General features: G+C 32.2%; 3 protein-coding genes across 3 annotated transcripts; 1 reads left to right on the top strand and 2 right to left on the bottom strand.

The window, feature by feature from the left end:
* The first annotated feature begins 3820 nt into the window (after positions 1–3820).
* Positions 3821–6424, top strand: LOC114761183 (uncharacterized). The gene is made up of 5 exons (XM_028950514.1): positions 3821–3974; positions 4444–4901; positions 5049–5079; positions 5350–6183; positions 6411–6424. The coding sequence occupies exons 1-5, from the start codon at positions 3821–3823 to the stop codon at positions 6422–6424; spliced, it is 1491 nt and encodes a 496-aa protein (XP_028806347.1).
* Positions 6425–11256: 4832 nt separating this feature from the next.
* LOC114761182 (F-box/FBD/LRR-repeat protein At5g22700-like) lies at positions 11257–12378 on the bottom strand. The gene is made up of 3 exons (XM_028950512.1): positions 11656–12378; positions 11417–11563; positions 11257–11286 (listed from the first exon to the last, which is right to left on the bottom strand). The coding sequence occupies exons 1-3, from the start codon at positions 12376–12378 to the stop codon at positions 11257–11259; spliced, it is 900 nt and encodes a 299-aa protein (XP_028806345.1).
* Positions 12379–20605: 8227 nt separating this feature from the next.
* LOC114761181 (uncharacterized) lies at positions 20606–21814 on the bottom strand. The gene is made up of 4 exons (XM_028950511.1): positions 21538–21814; positions 21041–21138; positions 20791–20937; positions 20606–20719 (listed from the first exon to the last, which is right to left on the bottom strand). Exons 1-4 carry the CDS (start codon positions 21812–21814, stop codon positions 20606–20608), a joined length of 636 nt encoding a protein of 211 aa, XP_028806344.1.
* Between the last annotated feature and the right edge of the window lie 1665 nt (positions 21815–23479).

Below are 23479 nucleotides of genomic sequence, written 5' to 3'. Positions count from 1 at the left end.
GAGAAATCTTCTCCTCTTCTCATCAACTATCCGTCACTTATCACTATCAGTGACAATTACCACCTGGCAATGTGTGTTTTTATATTTTTTAACTGTCATTTTTAAGTTGTTATCAAAACAAAGTTTTTTTGTTTTGTTGTTTTTAAAACTTGTTTTAAGAAACAATTTTGTAAAATTATTTTGAGAACAAGAAAACAGAGAATAAAAACAAACAGACCCTAAAATTCTTCTTCCTATCTTCTCCATCTTGTTTAACTAAAACAAGAGGATTTGGAAATATCTCCCTTCCGTATTTTTATATCAAATAAGGACAGGAGAGTAAAAGCCCTCCTTTTCTCCCTCCAACCAAACAGATAATGAACTAAAATAAAAAATACATAAATAAAAACAATTACCTTGATTTTTTTTGTTTTGAAAGCAGTTTTATATTTTGATAAACAAAAAAAACAAAAAACAAAAACTTGTTTGGCTATTCATTTTTGTTAAATGTTTTTTAAAAAATCTGTTTTTAAAAACTTAAAAACCAAAACAATGTTTAATTGTTTTTTGTTTTTCGTTTGTTGTAGTCTTATTTTTTGTTTGGAAAAATTGGGAAACTCCTTTTTCTCCTCTTGATGGCTTTTTCTTCTTTTGAATATTTGAGTTTCATCATAGCCTCACCCTCTCATTTGAGTATGTTTATTTTCAAATGTAATTCTTTAGAACAATTATCCAAATAGATTTTTTTGTTTTTAAAAACTTGTTTTTAAAAGCAATTTTATAAAATTGTTTAAAACAAACAACAAAAAACAGATCCAAACAAGCCAAATTTCGGTATTCCTTCTTTAATTAGGTTAAAATGAATTGAATAATATTTCCCTCTGTATGGATCGAGAGGAATAGAAGGGATGGGATGTTTGGGGTAATTTTTAATGATTTTATTTTAAAAATAATGAAGAGGTAGGGTGAAAAATTTTAATAAATTTTCCCTTCTCTTCTCTCTCTTCTATTCTCTCTGTTCTCTCTGTTAAAATTCCCCCAAGTCACAACTTTTATTTTTAAAAAAAGATATTAGAACCATTAAGATTTTTCCTTTCCACAACAAAACTAGAAACTGGAAAAAAAAACAGAATATAGTGAAAAGTGATAGAGTACGCATTCAATATAAAGGTTTAAAGCCCAAAAAAGCAAATATCTAGTTAAAAGGCCCAATAAGTCCTCCAGAGTATTCAAGAGATGTTTAGTCCAAGAATGCTTACATGGAGGAAGACATATATAATTGCTGGACTTGTATTCTCTCCACTACCCTTCCTATCTTCTTCCCCTCCACTACCCTCCTTTTCCCTTCACAACCATTGGATTAAAACTTCAAGGATCCAGATTTAATATTTTATAACATTTTATAAAAATAAATATTATTATTAAAAATAGATAAATAAATTTAAACTATTAAAATTTAATATGATGAATTCATAGTTGTAAGCTGTAATTATGGAGCAAATTTTTCTCAATTTTTTATTACAGTTGTGAATTGTTTAGACCAAATTTTAACAATTTAAATCTATTTATTTATTTATTTTTAATAACACTATGTTTATAAGATGTTAAATCTGAACCCTTAAAGTCCTGATCCGATGGTTGCGAAGGAAAAAAGACGGTAGTGGAGAGAATCTAAGTCCATAATTGCTTTGATGATAACATGAACAATCATATATGTGAAGCTTGATATGACACATGACAACATAGTTTCAATGCCGCAATGTTTGGCATGTGAGTTATTAGTGTATACACACTTAGATGTTAAGAAAGATAAGAGCATGTTTTAAAGGCCTAAAAAGAGTATTCGAACCCAATTCCCATGTGATTGAAGGCTCGATGCAATTGTCTGTGCAAAGAGGAACCAATGGAACTGCAATCTATTAAACTAGGGGGCAAATACATTATGTAATAGATCATGGGAGTTTTAGGACATGATCCAATCATATCTAAACCCAAATGGGTGTGTAAAAACCCATACATGTTTATAAACGTAGATACTATTTATGAAGATTTATTTAAAAGGTCCAAAAGGATTCAAAAAGCATTAAGAATGATTTTATATGACATTATTTTTTAGGTGATTTTTTATTTATATCTCAATTAAGTTTAAATATGTGTGAAAATTATTCTCTATTATCCAATAAGGGAGAATTCCAATTAAATCTAATTGAAATACGTAAATCCAAATTCAGCCTATATTTTTAACAAATTTCTAATCAGGCCATGAGGCCTCATTAGGGATTTATGAATGTGACCATAATGCCCTCTTTAATTAAAATAAAAATTGATTATTTTGCCCCTCCCAAGTGTTCGCTCATCTCTTATAATTATTTTTAGGACTAAAAAACACATAAGTATTTTTATAGCATTTAAAATTTGTATATATAATTAAAACCTGCAAAGATATTTTAATCAAAACATATTAAATTACATTATAAGTGTCCTTTAGCTAAATATTTTGTACTTTTAGGTTGTAAATATTTATTTTAAGATTTTAAAATATCTTAGTTACAAGAAATATTTATTATTAAGTTGTTGTAAATTATGTTTTTGTGTAGGAAACCAACATCTGCTTAACTAAATAAAACTAACGTAAATTATAAGAACATAATATTAAATTTTTTAATTAAAATATTTTGAGATCTTAAAATAAGTATTTGCAAACAGAAATAAAAAAATATTTATTTCAAGGCTATTTACATTGTAATTTAAAATGTTTTATTAGAATATTTTTTAAGCTTTTAGTTATATATACAAATTTTAAACACTATAAAATTACTTATGTGTTTTTTGTCCTAAAATAATCATGAGATATGAGAGATTAGTTAAGAGTAAAATAATTATTATTTTTAATTAAAGAAGGACATTTTAGTCATCTAACAACATTCAAAAATTCTAAATTAGGCTTCATGGCTTGATTAAAAATTTGTTAAAAGTATAAGCCTTAATTTGGATTTAAGTATTTCAACCAGGTTTTATTAGGATTTTCCCATCAAACAATGTCTCTGGGATTTTTCTTAAATTTTTGGACATCATCTGACGGTGCCGAGTGGAAGGGCCATCGCTTAACGGATAAAAGTTACTCTAGGGATAATAGACTAATTTGCCCCAAGAGCTTACATCAACGAGAAGGTTTGGTATCTTGATGTCGGCTCTTCACCACATGAGGCTTTAATTCTTGACTGGAGGGGACACCAAAGGCCTTTGCCTTTCCATTCCTTGGATAGATAGAGAGGGAGGGCAGAGAGTTTTTGGTTTTTTCATGTTGTTAAAAGTTGAACAATGAAAATAGATGGAGAGTGCCTAATCAAATTGATCAGGTCAGACTTCCGTCCCTGCTCGACGGTTGGGTCTTGCAATCAAGCTCCCTTCTGCCCTTGCATTCGAAGGCCAATCTCTGTCTGGTCTGAAGAAATTTTTGCACGCATCTGTTACCTTCTAGGAGACCTACACCCAATTAGGCTTACATACTCATATTTTTTCAAATATTACACCTTTGCTCCTACTAGGACATGAACGGGATGTTAGTTATATAATCTAGGGGTTGTTTGGCAAGCACCCCAAACCATGGTTTGGAAAAAATGCCAGCCAAACAGCCTCTGAAAAATATGAAACCATAGTTTGGGGGCAAACCATGATTTTGAACCCCCAAACCATGGTTTTATCAGAAGCAACTCTGATCTGCTTCTCGGCTCCAGTTACTGAAAGCGCATGGTGGGCCCTCAACAGATGACCAAATAGCCCTGTCTCCAATTATCAGAAGCAGTCGTCCAGTGGTTCATTCCTCTCCTCAATTATCATGATGACCAAACAATTGCTCTTCCTCTCCTCTTTTACGCTTTCTTCGTCGGTCCAGTGTTTCATTCCCCAGTCATCCACAGTCTTCCTTTCCTCCTTCACAGAACGAGTCACCGTCGGTGAAGAAGTTGCCGTCCAGCCATGGTTTGAAGGTGCCGGTGAGAGAAATCGCAGTTATTAGTTGTGAGTTTCGGCGCTCAGGTTCGGTGTGAAGCATTCGGCGGTGGTTGGTGTTCCCTGGCTCAGATCCGGCGCTCAGGTAAGGTGGTTCAGATCCGGCGTTTTCTTCTTCTCCATGGCCTCGAAATAGTCCTTGCTCTTATCCTCTGCTACTCGATGCCTTGGGAGTTTTCATGCTCTTCTGTTAATTTCAGTGTCAATTCGCTCAATTTTCATTTCTGTTCGCTCTATTTCTGGATATTCTTCGTTCTTTGTCTATTTCTGGACATTCTTCGTTGTTTATGCCTCATGTCTCTACTGTTGGGTCTTGCGACTTGAAGGGAATGACTCTGGGTTTTTCTTACATTCGAGATTTCTTTCTTTAGTGTTTCCATTATGTTTCGAGTTGTAATAATCAGTAAAAACCATGGCTTTAGATGCTGAAATAAAACTTTTGTGCTGGAGCAGTACTGACGGTCACAGGAGGAATGCACTTATTGTCACCGAAAGGGACATTCAAAGGATCATTGTTATCATCTTGTGGGCTTGCCCTCCTAATTTCCGATCAAAGCAACCAAGCATCTACTACATCTACTACCGTTCATACTTCTAATTCCTCTCCTTCTACTTCTGTCCTCCGACCTGAACAAGCATCCATCACACAAGAGCAGTATGATCAGATTCTTAAACTTCTTCGAAAGGAACAAGATGATATTGCCGTAAATGTGACTGACTGTCCTGATGAGACTTTCTCAGGTTTGGTTGCTGCTCTTCCTAAATCCTTTTGTGAATCTCATTGGATTCTTGATTCTGGAGCCACCTGTCATGTAGTCAATAGTGTTGATATGTTTGATACGGTTGATAGATACACTGGTCCTATAAAAATGATTAAAGTACCCAATGGAAGTCGCATGCTCATCACTCACGTTGGCACAGTCAAAATTTTAGATAATATTGTTCTTACCAATGTTTATTATGCTCATGGGTGCTGTTATAATTTAATCTCAGTATCTCGTCTAACAGCAGGGAAGGAGTTTATCGTTTCTTTCTATTCTGATTTTTGCACATTGCAGGATCTCATTCGTGGACAGACGAGGGAGATTGGTAAACTCCATGATGGACTCTATATCATTGAAACGGATTAGAAGGGCAGATACAACACTTAGTATTTCTGCTAGGCATGCACAGGATATTTGGCATAGACGTCTAGGCCATGCACCAATAGATAAACTCAAGCATCTAGATCAAATTAGACAGGAAGTTCCTACAATTTACATGATAAGTGCATCATATGTGCCCGTTCTAAACAACCCCGCTTACCTTTCCCTTTCAGTACTTCTAAATCTCAGTCTTGTTTTGATCTGATACATGTAGATGTGTGGGGACCATATAAAAGGCCCAGTTACAAATTCTATCGTTACTTTCTTACTATTGTCGATGACTACACACGTTGTACTTGGACTTTTCTGCTTGTTAATAAAAGTGATACTGTTTATCATTTAAAGAATTTTCTTGCCTATGTCCATACTCAGTTTACTTCTACTGTTAAGAAAATTCGTAGTGACAATGGCTTAGAATTTGTTAATGCTGAATTACAACATTATTTGCAAAGCAAAGGAATTATACATGAGACTAGTTGTCCCTATACCCCACAACAAAACGGTGTTGTGGAACGTAAGCATCGCCATCTATTGGATGTTGCTAGGAGCCTTCTATTCCAATCTGGTATACCCCTAAAGTTTTGGGGGGAAGCTATTAAAACTGCAACTTTTTTGATCAATCGTACTCCCTCCTCTACTTTAGGTCATAAAACTCCTTTTGAATTATTATATGGTTACCCACCTGATTTGTCTTTCTTAAGAGTTTTTGGTTGCTTGGCCTTTGCCACTAATTTAAATATTCAAGACAAGTTTCAAAATCGATCTGAACCCTGTGTTTTCTTGGGTTATCCTGGCACTCAAAAGGGTTATTTGCTTTATAATCTCCAATCTCATAATTTTTGTGTTAGTGGACATGTCATCTTTGATGAAACCAGGTTCCCCTTTCAAGATGCAGCAGGTCTCAATCAAGGGGGAGCTCCTCATAATGATATGATTGATCCCTTAGAGCAGTTCAGCCACAAGTATGATGAAGAAGCTCCTCTGCCTATTACTTTCAGGCAAGATACTTCCTCTTTTGACCACCAAGACACTGTTGGAGATAAGCATGGTGATCCCATCATTCCAAATGAAAGGGAAATACCTCAGAACAGACCTGTTAGATGCAGAAAACCTCCTATCTGGATGAAAGATTACACATCCAGCACTGGAACATGTTTCAAAGGTCTGATAGGATATGCATGTACATCTCAAACACCACAAACAGTAGGTAAAAGGGAGGTAAAATATCCTATGCAATCTGTTCTTTCTTATTCTAACCTTTCTACTAATTACAAGCATATTCTATCTAGCATTGACAGTGTCACTAAGCCTTGCAGCTATGAAGAGGCCATAAAGGACCAACGCTGGATTGATGCCATGCAAATCGAAATAAAAGCTTTGGGGGATAATAAGACATGGGAGATTGTAGATTTGCCTAAAGGTAAAAGACCCATAGGGTGCAAATGGGTTTATAAGGTTAAGTATGACTCAAATGGAAACATTGAGCGCTTCAAAGCTAGACTTGTTGCTAAAGGGTATAGCCAACAAGAAGGGATAGATTACTTTGAAACTTTCTCACCTATTATTAAGATGGTAACTATTCGTATTGTTCTCAGCATTGCTGTGATGAATTCTTGGGAACTTTTTCAGATGGATGTGCATAATGCCTTCCTCCAAGGTGATTTAAAGGAAGAGGTATATATGCACATTCCACAGGGACTTGGTAAATTTGAAAACAACAAGGTTTGTAAATTAACTAAGTCCCTATATGGCCTTAAGCAAGCATCACGGCAATGGAACGAGAAGCTTACTGAAACTCTTTTACAAGGTGGTTTTAGGCAAAGTTTCTATGACTATTCTCTGTTTGTTAGACAATCTGATTCTGAAACTATTTTGGTGCTGGTTTATGTAGATGATTTAATAATTACAGGCAGTAATTTAGATAGTATTGCTGAGGTAAAACGACTGCTGCACAGTAAATTTAAAATTAAAGATCTAGGAGAGTTGAAATATTTTCTAGGAATAGAAGTAGCTAGGTCAAAGCATGGGATAATTCTTAACCAACGTAAGTATACATTGGATATTTTTTCTGAAATGGGCTTGACTGCAGCTAAACCGCTTAGTGTACCTATGGAGCAGAACATCAGATTACATGGTAAACCCAAGAAGGAGACTGATGATCCTTTGATTCCACAGCCAACCATGTATAGACGATTAATAGGTAAGCTCTCCTATCTTACGGTTACTAGACCTGACATTAGTTTTTCTGTGCAGACCCTCAGCCAATTTCTGAATGCACCAAGGAGATCTCATTACAATGCTGCACTCAAAGTGGCAAGATACCTGAAAGGAAGTCCAGGATTGGGAATAATGATTGCTGTATCTAAGTCAAACAAGCTGGAATGTTATGTTGATTCAGATTGGGGGACATGCCCGGATACTAGGAGATCAGTCACTGGATATGTGGTAAAGTTTGGAGGATCTCCTATATCGTGGAAATCCAAGAAGCAAAATACCGTTTCAAAATCTTCAGCTGAGGCAGAATATAGAGCCTTAGGGAATGCTGTGTCAGAAGTGGTTTGGGTCACCAGATTGTTGGAAGACCTCCATGTAGATGGACTGAAACCTGTCAATGTATTCTGTGACAGTAAATCTGCCATACACATTGCCAACAATCTTGTTTTCCACAAAAGAACTAAGCACATAGAGATCGATTGTCATTTTGTAAGAGAAAAATTGCAGCAAGGAATCATAAGCCTCCAACACGTGAAGAGCAAGGAGCAACAGGCAGACATACTAACAAAGGGACTTGGAGTACAAGATCATGTTAGGTTACTTAGCAAGTTAGGGACAAAGAACTTATTTGCCCCCTAACTTGAGGGGGAGTGTTAAGATATGTGTTCTGTATATTATTGTAATTATCTCGATTGTTAGGAGGTTAAGTAAGACTTTTGACCGTTGGACCAATGTCTATAAATAGAGGTCCAAATATGTTCGGTCAAGTGTGTAATTGAATGGGCTTTTAGCCTAAACTATCAATGAAGTCCAGATCGTTCTGTCTTGAGTTCTCTAGCCCATCTTAACATGGCTCAACCACAAGCGAATCCATTTGATCATTACATGCCCTATTATCAGTCTCATCAGCAACATGATGTGTGGATGAATCTAGCCAATCCCTTTGCTCATAGGGCGTATCCTGGGAATCCTATTTCACAACCACAGGTCATTCATGGAGCGTTTCATCAAGAAGCTAACATCAGCCGAAATTGGAAGCATCCTCCAAGGGAATAATCGGTATCGATATATATAATGCAGAAAATAGAAGCAGAGAGAATGAAACTATTTTGATGTATAATGGCCATGGACCTTGATGAGAATGAACTATGTTGATGTATTGTGGATCCATAGAATGAATAATGGAATTATTCAGTGAATTGTCTCTGTTATTGGATTGTTGTGAACTTGCTGATTTGGGATTTGATTTTCTGTAGCGCCAGAAACCCCGTCGTCATATGTATGAAAGTATTGATTTGGCAGGTTAAAATGATATGGTTCAAACTATGTAAATCATTTGATTATATATTTTTATCTTTCTCTGTTATATATGAATAGATCATTTATATATTAGGCTCGGAGTTTTGTGTGCGTAAAAATTTATAAAGCACAAAACATAACAATAATATGATTATAGTACAAAATAAATTAAATTAACAAAAAATTTTTAAAAAAATCTATGATTACATAAATTAACAATTAATTAATTAATTATATTAAACATCAGAGGTTATTATACATGTAGTATGTTATTACAAAAAGTAGTTGTGAAAAAATGTTATAGAATTTCATGTTTAAAATTATTAAAGAAAATTAATATTTTTCTGTTAACAAAAAAAATTCATTTTTCTATAAACATATTTAATATTATGTTTTATAAATATATATACACATATTAATTATGTATTAATTATATTATCTTATATATTATTAATTATGTTAGTAAAAATTATTTCATTAACAATTTTATTTCTTCAAATCAAAATATATCATAAAATATATCTTTTATATAATTATCATATTAACTTATACCCTTTTTGGTAATTTCCACATGTAAAAAGTGCTTCTGGTAATAACTATCCAAACACTCTCACTTCTCAGAATCTCTTTTTCACAGAATTTATTCTCTACAGAATCTATTCTCCAGAAGCTATTTTCTAAACCATGGTTTGGTTTCATCCAAACACACCCTAAGAATGTTACTTGGGCATATGTACTATTTTATTTAACTCTTAACTAAATTTTAATTATGAGTTTAGCCTTTATTAGATAAAAAAAAAAAAAAGAAGGAAGGATCTTGGCCAGTGATGAGGAAAGGGTCCAAGAGATATATAATTTTGTTCATTGATGTTATCTTATTTTATTTTTGAATTAAATTTTAAGCGTAGAATTCCTCTTTATTTCATTTATTTATTTTTCATACCGTCAATCATTTAAAAATCATCTTTAACCCAAAGAAATATCTCCGAGCATATATGGCAAATGATATTATATTTGATCAAAAAAATAATTAAAAAAGACACATATACTATATGTACTTTGCTAAATTGGATTTTTTTTTTTCAATTCTATTTAGGAAAAAATAATAACATAGCTTCAATACTACCTCTTATCCTTGATATAAAATCTAGTTTGTAATTCAATTACTATTTGATCATAAAATCATAAAAGATTTTATGTTTTCTTTTTGTTGGGATGCATTTAACTGATCATTTCATCTACTTGTTCACAAGCATTCCTTTAATATACCATATTGCTTAAGATTTGTAATCATATTAATTTAATTGTAATGAATTTGAATCCATCAATTTTAAACCCCTAATTAACCAAAGTCAAAGCTCAATGAAGTACAAATTGTAAATAAGCTTCAAATAATAATGACGGTATTAGATTTAATTTATTCAATTTCCCTCGTTTAAATTGGATTTTTTTGATCCTATTTAAGGAAACAAAATAACCTATTTGCCAATTGCCATATGTTTAGGAGAATCCACAAAATCATACAAGAATTTACTTTTTGTCCATAATTAATTAATTGTTTTTTAAATTCAACAGTCGTTCCCAAGCAAAGCTTTCAGTTTCAACACAATAAAAAAAATAATTTGGTCAAATCTTTATATAAAATGGATCAACAAAGAAATTGTGCGTCTTTAATTTTATGCACCCATCTACAAAAGTGGATATTATCATACATCTGGCAGAAACACATTTGAAACAAGCCCCATGAAGCGGCACGATTATACATGCAGGGTTGTCTAATTCGTGAGTTTAAGAAAACTTGTGATAGGAATATAAACTCAAAACATAGATTCAGATCGTAAGCTCATAAGTATTTACTTTTATTAATAAATTGGTATTAAAAGTTTACAATTAAATATTACAATATTAAAAATGACAATAATTTTATTTACAAATATTTTAAATCCAAATAATTAAAATTACATCTATCAATGTTCATAATATATCATATTCAACTAAAAAAATTTCTATGAAAGCCACATAATTATAAAGTCACTGAACAAAATTAAATCCAAAATTCTAAAACGAGTTTAAGAACTAGTTGATACAATTTTGTAAGCTAAAGACATAAAAAGAGTAAACTCACAAATTCAGCTAAGGTTATAGCTAGTATGGTTTAAGAATAAATTGACATGATTTTGTAAGCTGAAAACGTAAAAACATTAAACTTGAAAAGTCATCTTTTGAGTTTGACAACAATGTATATATGTTTTTAATATAGTAATAACCTACCAATTACAATAATATTGCTCAAGATATGCAAGAGGAAATCCAGCCAAAATAAATAAATAAATAAAGACTATGACTTCAGAAATAGCATTCTACGTTTTATAAATTTTGGGGAACAATAGGCGGCAATTCGCAGAACCTTTAGGACATGCTGATAATCTTATGAGCATCTGAAGGTTTGAATCTGCATTTTCCTCAGAAGAACTGCGGATGAAGATGGTCCTCAAATTCCTTGCATACTTCATCATCAATGAAGCGAGTTCAAATTGATCGACATTCCAACCCTCTATATTCAAAAAGACAAATTTCCTTAAGATTTGATGCAATGGAATGAGGAATTTCAGGCATTGCGTCGTCCATCTTCCTTCTCCTGAAACCAGACACAGGTTGAAGCTACATATACATATGTGTGTGTGTGTGTGTGTGTTATAAATCTCAGTTAGAAAACTAACCAACTAAAAAGTAGCGTGAGCATTAAGTTAACTAAAATCACAACCAACCTTATGAATGACAAGAGCTTCAAGTTTTGGGAATCTTTCAAGACATTCCACAAAGTGATTCGCGTCATGAGTAATAATCCATGACAATTCCAGGTGAGTTAAATTATAAAATGTTGGAATTGCATTTTTATGAGGTACCCACCAGTCCTGCATTAGGAAAACTAAACAAAAAAGTTTACAATTCCGGATATAAAAAAAAATTATGGGAATGAAACAAAAGAAATAATCATTGTGAATACCTCAACAAACCGGAGAGACCTGACATTGCTAAAAGCTGTCAACCGAACGTGGGGTGGTCGAAGTTCTGCTGACACCAAATGTTCCAACCTTCTAATTTTGGAGGTCCCAGATAAATGCTCACATTTCAACACCACTTCTTCAAGATGAGAACATCCATTAAAGATATTAGCTGCAGATTCAGGGCTTTTAAATTGAACTTTCTCCAGATGCATTACTTTAAGTGAAGGCAAATTAACAGTAGATTGAGCATTCAGGAAAACCCTAGACAACTTTAAAACCATAATGGTACTGTTATGGAAAAGGCGAGTAGGCAAATCAACGTCGTTATTAAAATTTGCAAAACACAGCTCGAGATGCTGGACTTTACTATTGATGGCTGCGTTAATCCAAAGGTTAATCTTGAAACGGGGAACTATGAATTTCTGACATTTGAGGCGAAACATGTTTATGGTCTTCGAATCTGACAAGAACACGACTGCGTCTACGAATTGAATGAAAGAGACGAGAAGAGGAAATGCAGAGTTAATAATATCGAGAATGGGCATGGCTAGCCCTAGCAGTGCCCATCTCTTGGACAAGATCAGACTTGTGGCAACGGCTTGCTTGATCGGAAGAAAAGAAAGGGTGTGGTGAAGAAGATGATCTGGTAAGTTGCTAATCCTGTCACTCTCTTCTTGTGTAGGCGCTAATTTTGCGAGTTTGGACGCTGATGAATTTGCCATACCGGATCGGCGAAATTTCACAGAACGAGGCTTAGCTTCTTGGGATTACTGCCGGAGGCCGGTCGGAGTACTACAAAGCCGCCTTTGGACGCCGCACAGTTGGTTGGCCGGAAAAGTCCGCAGAACAGGTTCGGAGAAATTTCAAGAACTGAGGCTCTTTGCTTTATGTAATAAGATCCTGACCCTGTAATCACGAACTGGGTGCTCCCTTGCCCAAGTTTCAAAAAAATCAAGGTTAAATGAATTTCAGATTTTAAATAACCTTCAATTAATTGTTAATTATAAATATAGAATTAGATTTATTCAATTCAATTTTCCTAGTGTAAATAGGATTTTCATGATCCTATTTAAGCAAGCAAATAACGTATCTGCCATGCTATTTAGGACATCCCGCAAAATCATGCAAGAATGTTTTTTTTATTCCAAATTAGAATCACACAATAATTTATTCCGATCAATTCATTGTTTCAATTCAACTATCTTGGTGCCGAAGCAAAGTTTTCATAAAAACGCCTTGCGATAACCTTGGGAGCCAATCAATGGAACTTTTATTTTTAAGAGTTTTTATCCAAGTTTTTCAATATCTTGATTAAAAGTAATTTCGTTTTATAATAAAGAAAAAAGTAATTTTATGCATTCATCCTTTTGACACCTATTATTCTCCATTGCTCATCCTGTTCTCTCCCAGAGAGGACAGAATTGAAATAATCTGCCACCATTAGAATAAAACTACGTTACTGATTCCCCCCCCCCCACAGGATTTGATGTCTTTAAAATTTGATACGAACACCCACTTAACAAGTGCAATTAACTATTGACAATGCCATCATCCTCAAATAATACACACTAACTATTTGTAAAAGATGCATCTTTGTCTTTTTGGGTCAAAAGTAAAAGATATATCTACTCTTGATTTGGGAAATCATTCTTAAGGCACTTCAAATTAAAGGTGATGTTCTACAAAATCACAACATATTTATTTTATGCTGTCTGATCTATTCTTCTCTACAGTACTTCCAATGACCTTCTTTGATCAACATTATATATGGAGGGGAAAAAAAAATCTATCCACGCATTCTTGTATTGTATACATTATCCAACTCCAGTAATTGAAGAATTTAAAGGACATATGGTTTTTCTTTGATCGGTCTCTTGTGCAAATGGAATCCACACCCAACGCAAACTTCTACTCAGTTATAGCCTGTTATATTTAAGGAAAAAATATAAGGTATGTTTATTACCATTAATGAGCATTCATAAAATAATAAAATATTTTATTTTTTTAAATTTTTTAGAACGCAATTACTTAAAGAATTTTCATGGTGTTTAGGAGAAATATCTACATTGTATTTTCGATATATCATGTTGCTTAATTCATATGTTTTTGCCATACTATTGCTTAATTCAGATTTGTAATCATATTAATTTAATTGTAATGACTTTGGATCGATCAATTTTAGATTTATCCAATTTTCCTAGTTTAAGAATGGTGAACATTTTTTTCCCAGTTTAAAAAATAATATCTCCCACATTTGAGCGTGTCAAATCTTCCGTTAACAGCACTGTATGAAGAAGTTGAAAAGAAAACTTTCTATCATCAGAGAACTGATTCAATTGATATTTAGTATAAGACAATACTGTTGGTCTATATATTTTCTTTTTGAAAAAATTGCATCTAATAATTTCTGGGCATTTAAGATTAAAGAATTTAGACAGGAAATTTTTTAATACTTTATTTTTATCAGCGTCAAATTTATGAACTGATATTCAGACAAAAACAGTTATGATCTGATCGATAGGATTTACTATTTCAATTTACTTAAAAAAATTCATTTGCTGTAAATTTTCTGAAATTTTGTGGCAAGATTGAAGTAATTTCGATTTTCATTAAGTCATTATATTTTTCAAGATTATTATCATATCGAAGCTTTCAAATATCATGCTTAAAAGTAATTTTGGAACTACAAGAACAAATTTCCCGACTTGGAAAGACTACTCTGGTCCTTAATATAGGATTCAATTCTTCAGTTAGTTTTGGTCCTAAATATAAGACCCATTTCTCATATTTATTAATTTTCTCTAAATTACCCTTATAGATACTCCCTCAACCATAATCAAGTAAAAGAGGGAGAGGGGGTATTAAGAAAGATGGTTATGGTGTTTTAGGAAAAATGTGTCACTTTTCTTATAATTAACTAACTTACCTAACTTTCTTAATTTAATCAGATTAGTTAAATGGCTCTTATATTAAGGACCAGAGGAGTAACTTCCTTGGCTTCTAAACTACATATTCTGTACTTAGATGAGACCTTTTGGTTAATAATTTATCAAAAAAATTTGACTGTTGATAGAGTACATATAATGACTTTGTGTGATGATCTTAATGGATAAAGCTTGTTGTTGGCAAGTAGTTTCCTAAGCCATGGATTACTCTTGGACATTATGTATTTTAACACACTTTTTTTTTTTTGTATCACCAAACGTAAACAGAGTCTGGATCAATCTGACCGGAAGGGTATAAATATGAAAGTTAATTACAAAAGAAAGTAATACACACAAACAAGAAATTGTTACTTACCTGATTAATCACGAGAATTTCAAGTTTGGAGCAGTTTCTTAGGCCTTCCCCCATCCAATTCAACTCTTCAAAAGAGGTCCTTAGGTATTTTGGACGACAGATTTTGCAGTGAAATCTTTTTAACAATTTCCCTCAAAATAGAAGTAGAATCGATCCTCAATTAACATTTTTTTAACACAATATGATGTGTCTACATAATAATCGTATTTCATAAGGAGTTTCTTAACGTTTTTCTTATTGATATCATTTGATCTTTTATTTAAAAAAAAAAGGAGTTTCTTCAGAAAAAAATATTACATCTTCTCAGACGCTTAAAGTTTTAAAAATTAGATTGGAAAATCTTCAATATTTTATTTATCATAAGGATGAAAGATATGATCATGTTTTAAAGGATTTATTACTTCTTTTTTTCAAAAAAAAAACTGCCTCAAATTTTAATAACAATATTACATCGTGGTGTGAATTTAATTTTCTTAAATTTAGTCTTAAGATTCTCAAAATTATATTTTTTAAGATTATATGATCCAAATATTTTCTATAAGGTGACTCTTAAGTTTTCTGCTAATATTATAAAAAAAAAATCTAATTATAGAGCGAGTGATGCCAATTATTTATGATTCTCTATTAAAAATTTCAATGAGAATTATCTTTGATTTCTCTTGATATGATTGCCCCCGTTAAAGCATAAATTATTTCATATTTTGATTATCTTAAATCACATACTTCAACTGTTGTTCTTCCTGGGAAAAATCTCATGCCATTTTGAATCATACTTAACTAACTCACAAAAAAATATTATTGATCTCATTTAATTGAATGATTGATGTCTCTCCAATTTTTATAAATTGCATTTTAAACTTTACGTATCTAGAAATTCAACAAAACTCCATCAAGAGGCTGAAATACAATATAATGTTCATGGTAGAGAAGAAAATACGATACAGTGTTACACACATATATAATATTACTAATCACTTAAAATATTGTCCATGGTAGAGAAGGAAATCGTCCAAAAAAAAAAGAAAAGAAAAGAAACGTAGCACCCAGATTTCAAGTATTTAATTGAGCAAAATCCTGCAATTCACAGAAACTTTGGGACACGATAGTAATCTTGTCTTCAATTGGAGCTTCGAGTCTAAATCTTCTTGAGCAGGAAAATAAATGGAGATCGTCTTCAAAACACTTGCACTCTTCATAATATATCTTAGAAGTTCAAACTGGCATTTTGTCTCTCCATACTCACACAGACTAAATTTCTGAAGATGTGACCCAAGACACTGAGCTGGAACATCAGCCATTTGGGTCTATCACACTTCTCTTCCAACCAGAAATAGGATCAAGCTAACAAAACATATATATATATATATATATATATGTCAGTTAGAAAACTAGTTAACTAATTGAAATTATTTGTGCCAACACAAATTATGTGTTAAAATCTAACAAACCTTGTGAATGACGAGAGGTTCAAGTTTTGGGAAGCTTCGAAGAAATCCCACTATTTTATTAATGTCATCAGTAACCATATATGACAATTCCAGGTGAGTTAAATCGTAAAATGTTGGAATATCATGGATAGGTAACTGCATGTTCTGCATTAACAATAATTACTGCCAAGATTTTGGATATATCAATCAAAAGAAAATAAAAAAGTTGCAAAATAAATTATCAATTAGTACCTCAGTAAACCGAAGACGTGTCACATTACACAAAGCATCACACTTAAATAAGGGGGTATTTCTGCAGAGACCAATTGTTTAAGTTTCTGGATCTCTATCTTTGGCATCTTAGCTTTATTATGCATATGCAAAAATTTTAGTACCAGATCTTGTAGGAGAGCACTACTAGAAAGGAGTTTTGACATGCATCTAAGATTCAAAAATGTAACATTAACCAAATGCATGACTTTGAGTGAAGGCAAATTAATATAACGATGATTAGGTTTAATGGTGACATGAGTCAGCTTTAAAACTACAATGGAAGAACTATTGAAAATTCGGGTGGTCACATTAAAGAACGCAAAATCTGAACACAGCTCAAGATGAGGAACTTTGCGATTTATTGCAGCGTTAATCCAAATATTAATCTTGAGAGGGGCACTTGTAATTAATCTTGAGCACTTGAGACGAAACATGTTTATGGATTTCTCACAATCTCGTAAGATGAAGATTGTGTCTACAAATTTCATGAAGTAGTCAAGACTGGCGAATTCAAATTCGTCAAAGTCAAGGGTGAGAAGTGAGAAACACAGTGGCCTCCATCTTTTGGACAAAAGGCTTGTGGCAACGGCCTCTTTTGTGGTAGAAAAGAGAGGATATGGTGAAGAAGACGATCTGGTAACTCGCTAATCCGATCGCTCATCATTGGCCTTTCACTTTCTTGTTTATGAAGTGATTTTGCGCCTTTGATTCTTCTGATATATTTGGATTCTGGAAGAACCCTGACTGTTGATCTGCTTTCTTTAACCCTCTGGCAACATCAAGGCTTTTCTTTTTTCGCTTTTGATTCTTGATAATTTCTTGGGAAAATTAGGAAGAATGACATAGAAAAAAATAATATTTATTAATTAAGAAGGATCTTAAAAAAAACTATAATTATTTCTAAGGACCAAACACTAAAATATAAATTTAAAAAACTAAATTACCCTTAATTAAATTCCTACATTTTCTTCCATCAAACCTTTCATTGAATATTTTTCTATAATCTCCTTCATTCTTTATAATCCTTTTCTCTTCAATATTTGCAAAAAAATTTATTAAAATCAAATCAAAATAATTTAATTAATTCAAAATATCTTATATAACTAAACAAAATGAAATTATTTGTTTAGTTTTGTCTTTGTTTTTCTTTGAATTTCAATTGAAATTCTCTCTTTATACAAATATGTCTTCTTTTAAATTCTTTTGTTTTATAAATTATTTGATTATATGTTTTATATTATAATATATTTAAATTTAAGAAATATATTTAAATTGATTTCAATAAATACCATTAGAATTTTTATAAATATTTTTCTTGATTTTAATTTTTTAAAATAACAAAATAATCAAATAAATGACAATTTTCAGATTCATTATTATATCTACAATTTTTCATTCTCTTAATTTTAATAATTTTTTAATTATCCTAACAAGATCAAGAAAAAAACAAAAAATTACAGAAATTGATAAAAAATAAAAATAATATGAAAAAAAATTAAAAATCAATTTGTGCAACTGATTTCTCTGCTTCTTTGTTGATTTATGTGGAAGTGATAGATTTTTAATTTTAATCCAATATCATTAACATATGTATAGGAGCATACGTGAGATATGATTAGAAAAAACTTAGGAATTTAGTTAGGGATAGTTTAATATATTTAAATTTATATTTTAATATTTAGTCCTTCTAGATAATTGTGATTTTTAAAATCCTCTTCAATAAATATTATTTTATCTATTTCCTTCTCATTAATTCTCCCTAATTTCTTCTTAGAACTGGTGGAGGCACTGAGCGCTGGAGAGAAGCCAATAAAAAAATAGATCGAGAATTGAATGAACTGTACATAATCTCTAACACAAATAATCTCGAAACATATACAACATATATATCTTTCCGTTATGATAAAGATTTTTAGTCTCATCAATTTCAGTTTGACAAAATATAGTCTTTGCTCCTCATAATTTTGGTTAACTTGGGGTCAATGTCACTGCAATTTATTTCTCAAATAATTAATTTTTAAAATTATAACAATGACGTTTGATCACAATAGAGATTTTGCCCAACGTTGATAAAATATCTATATTTTTCTTGGCTAAATTGGATTTTTTAAAATTCTATTTGAGGAAACATATAAGGAATCTTCATAAATTACCATCTATATATGAGGGTCCAAAAAATCATAATTGATTTTTTTTTTTCAAATTTTTGATAAGGACGCCTTTATTTAAAGAATTTTCACGGTTTTCACAATTCACACAAGCTTCATTTAATATTTTTCTTTGCCAACCACAAGCTTCATTTATATATACCATATTGCTTGATTAATATATTTTTCCATAATATTGCTTGATTGAGATTTATAATCATACTAACTTTTTGATGTATTTCTGAGTATCATCCAGTCACTTTAGATTTGAAATTAATCCTTATCGCGTTGAGAGCGTTAAGGTTAATACCTTTCCAACAAGTGCGCTTCCTGAGAATCATACTAATTTATTTATTATCATGAAGTTGAATCCTTTTTATGGAAACAAAACAAACGTATAATCTCCCACAGTAGAGCGTTTCTTTTTCTTCTTTTTTTTTTTGGGTCAAACATTTGAGCGTTTCAAAGTTACCATCATTTAAGGGAAAGATAAAGAATCCAGTGAATGGCAGCCAATTCCTAGAAAGGAAACAACCGCATATGGTAGGTTTTTTAAAGATCTATTTGTCAAAGGGTCTATATGTAATCTCTAATTCTCGCTGCTTTTTTTTTAATAACTCACCAACGTACAGGATGGAACCCATTCCCTCACATTGAAGAAAGTCTTAAGGGTGGTTTTTGGTGACTGTAATTACAATTATAGTTTATGAATATAAATTTGACTCATTCAATTAAATGAACAAAATAAATAAGACTGATTTAAATATCTGGCCCCAAAAAGTAGAACTGATTATTCATTACTTGTCTACACCCACCATATTATTTTTGAAAAAGCACATATAATAATATTTGGATATTGAAAATAAAGTATTTTAGATTGAAGAAAGCTCAATTCTAATAAAATTCACAATATTTTCTCCGTCATAGAAGCCACTGTTTTTTTCAGACCTTCTTATATCTGAGTTTTTCAGTTTCATGCTTAAAATTAATTTTGACCATTCACCCACTTTTTTAACGGGTTCTATTTTCTGTTGCTTATCCAAGAGAAGAGAGAAATTAGGGATTTAGTTTCTCCCTCCATTTTCAATCTTAATAATTAGATTAAAATTTAAGCAGTTCAAGTTTAATATAAAACATTTTTAAATATTTTTTATGGCGATTTTGAATGTAGAAGTTTTTCAACTTGAAAAGACTAACTTGGCCGCTACTTAAACAGAACTTCTTAGCAATTTATCAACAAAAAAAAATTGATTGTTGAGACTTGAGACGTATGTTATCATAAATATTGTTACTGTTATTAACAATTAGCTTTACGAAATTTAGTATTGTTATCATAAAAACCCTCAAGATTTAATTATTACCTCCTCGTAATCCATGGATTGTTCTATTAGGAGTGATTATATATGTATTTTAACAAGTATGCGCAATGACATTGCCTCCTTGCATGGCATAAAATTAAGGTCCCTTGAAAGTGGGAGGTTGTAGTTTTAATCCCGCATTTGCACTTATAATCTCATGCTATTAGTACTTATCATAAAGAGTGTGAGAATCACCTGAAAAAGAATATAAATTAAACATGCTTGATTTCAACAACACTCCACTAAATTTCAACCCCCCCCCCCCCAAAAAAAAAAGAAGAGAAAAACAGTAATAGCAAATCAGTTAAGATCATCTCTGGACAACTTTAGTGGAACTCAGAGGCTCCAGGAAATGGTGAGAATCTTTCGAACATTCTGTTATTCTTGTTTGTACGATAGAAGCTGGAAATGAAGATATTCCTCATTGACAAATTCAAACTCATCTCAAGCCCTCGAATCTACCAAGTCTCTGAATTCCTTCAAGTGTGATGAGACACATGGAGGAACTTCCAATATTGGTTCCATCGACCTTCCTTTCCTATGAGGATGAGCAAAAATCTGACCAAGGATATGAAAGAAATCAATGCTACACACATATCATTCAAGTTGAAATTAAGAAATTAACTAACCTGATTCATCACAGGAACTTCATGTTTGGGGCAGCTTCTTAGGCCTTTCACTACCCAATTCAAGTCTTCATCATAAAGACATGAAAATCCTATGCGAGCTAAATTCTCAAACCTTGGAAAATCATCATTGACAGATGATATTTTATCCTACATATGAATGGAGACTAAACTGAATTAATTTGGTAATAGCATTGTATTTAGAATGAAATAAAAAAGACAATATAATATAGATCAGCATCATTATTCATACCGTATTTAACCGAAGAAAAGTCACATTGGAAAATGCTTTCCACTTAATTAGATTGAAAGGAACAGCTGCTGAAACCAAATGTTGAAGCTTTTCAATATCTGATGGTGTACATCCATGAATGTATCTAAATCTAAATCTTATACCAAATCTTGCAGAAGAGGACATCTCGAAAGGAGATTTGCCAAACTTTCAAGATCTGGAAATATAGCCTCCGCCAAATGCATGACTTTAAGCAAAAGGCAAATTAACAGAATAAAAAGTGCTCAATCTAACCCCACCCAACTTTAAAGCCCTAATGGTACCACAGCTAAAAATTCTAGGGGACACTTTTATGTAGAAACTACTGCAGCATAGCTCAAGATGCTCAACTTTTGGATGAATAAGTGTGTTAATCAAAGATTAATCCTAGCGATCCTTTAGCTATCATACCGATACCTAGGCCAATAATTTCGAAGCCGAAAGTTTTCTATGGGTTTCGAATCTGCCATGTAGAGGACTGTCTACAAACAGAAAGAAATTGTCAAGACTATGGAATGATGCATCATCAAAGTCAAAAGTGTTCATTGAAAGCCAAAGGGGCTTCCATCTCTTAGACAAAAGGCTTGTGGCAACAACGAACTTCCTTGGTTGGAAGAAAAGAGGGGATAAGGTGAAGTATAGAGTCTGGTAAACTACTAATCCTGTCTTCCACCCTTGCTTTTCTTCCATGTCGCTTTCTTTGTTCGGACATTGATATTTCCATATTCCAAGTTGGGACTGCGCGTAGCGATCCATTACTCAGCAAGGATGAAGACTATGAAAGAAAGGAAACACTATCATTAGTATTCATAATAATACTATTATTTGCTTTTTCAATTATCTGTAACATCCATAAAAATAAGAGAACACTATTGTTGAAAAATTCCCCATTGCAAAACTGTTACCCGGAAGTTCCAGGTGCAGCCGATATACCGCACACAAAACAAAAATACTTGCACATAGTTGACGATACTGAAACAAAGAGGTCCTTAGGTATTCTGGGTAATAAATTTTGCAAAGAGTAATTTTTAATAATTTTCCCTAAAAATAGAAGAGCTGATCCCAATAAACATTTTTTAGCATAATAGCCAGATTTCATAAGGAGTTTCAAAAGTCAGAAAGAAGTTTACATATCTCTCCAAACGTTGAAAGTTTAAAAAAATTAACATGGAAAATCTTCAATATTTTATTTATTTATCAAAAGGATCAAAGATATAATCACATTTTAAAGGATTTATTACTTGATTTGTTTTTTTTCCCCAAAAAAATTGCATCCAAATTTTAATATCAATATTACTTGATTTTCTGAAATTTAGGTTTAAGATTCGCAAAATTATATTTTTAACAGTATACGATCCAAATATTTTCCCCACACGCGATTACATGAAATTCAACCTGACTTCAGATAGATTTTTTGCAGCGCGGAACCTCTCCATTGCATACCGTCCCCATTGTGCCTCCATTTAATTGAAACGGCATTGTTTGGATTTTTTTTTGGGGAAAAAATGGCAGCTTTCTTTTCCAACCCTGTTCAGCATCCATCCCAAATTTGTTTCGGCCTCTTTTTTTTTTTTTTTTTTTTTTTTTGCAGCTGAGCAAGAAATTCTGGGTTTTGTCTCGAAAAAATTTCCCAAGTCATATGTGAGAAGAAATAATGGAAGAAGTTGCTTAATGGTTCACCTCTTGTGTTTGTTGGTTGCCTCTTCATTTCGTTATATGCATCTGTTTTATAGTTTGTATGCACTCCTTTTAGTTACTTTCATGTTGTTTCTTATGATCGTTTAACCAGGAAAAAGAAGGAATCGTTTCATTTTATATTTATACTTTTGCTTGCCTCTTACATGTTTCATCACCTTTGTCCTGGGTGATTTTCGGATGATTGCCCGATATCAATTTGCCAAATTTGGGATGGACATAAAACGGGACTGGGAAAGAAAGCCGCCAATTCTTGTTCAAAATAAGCAAACGATGCCGGTTCAATTAAATGGTGACGCAATGGAGAGGTTCCTCGCCAGATTTTTTTGAGTGGGGAAAAAGGCAGAAAAGACTAAATCTTAGCTTCGTAGGATTATGGAAAGAGTATTTCAGTGGAGAGTTAAATTACTTTACATTATTGAAGCCTATCCGCTAATCTATTTATCTACGGTAGTATTACTGTATTAGAATTATATGTTTTTGAACGGAAAAATCCCTTTTTTAATAAAAATGAATGGAGAAATCTACATAAGAGAGACGATACGTAGCATTTAAAATGTTCATAACAAATTTCAAATCTCATTTAATTTAAACGATTATTTAATATGACTGATAAGCTACATTTTCAAAATTTGAAATTAGTTTACACTTCTCTTTTATGAATCTCCGTTAAAAGTTTCATGAGGATTATATTTGATTACTCTTGATATTATTGCCGCTGTTAAA

This window comes from Neltuma alba, unplaced genomic scaffold (assembly GCF_004799145.2).
Source record: "Neltuma alba isolate B1F8T4 unplaced genomic scaffold, ASM479914v2 tig00011088_pilon, whole genome shotgun sequence".
In the NCBI taxonomy this organism is placed as follows: domain Eukaryota; kingdom Viridiplantae; phylum Streptophyta; class Magnoliopsida; order Fabales; family Fabaceae; genus Neltuma; species Neltuma alba.
The sequence above is the reverse complement of the archived record's forward strand: the minus strand, read 5'-3'. Positions and strand labels throughout refer to the sequence as shown.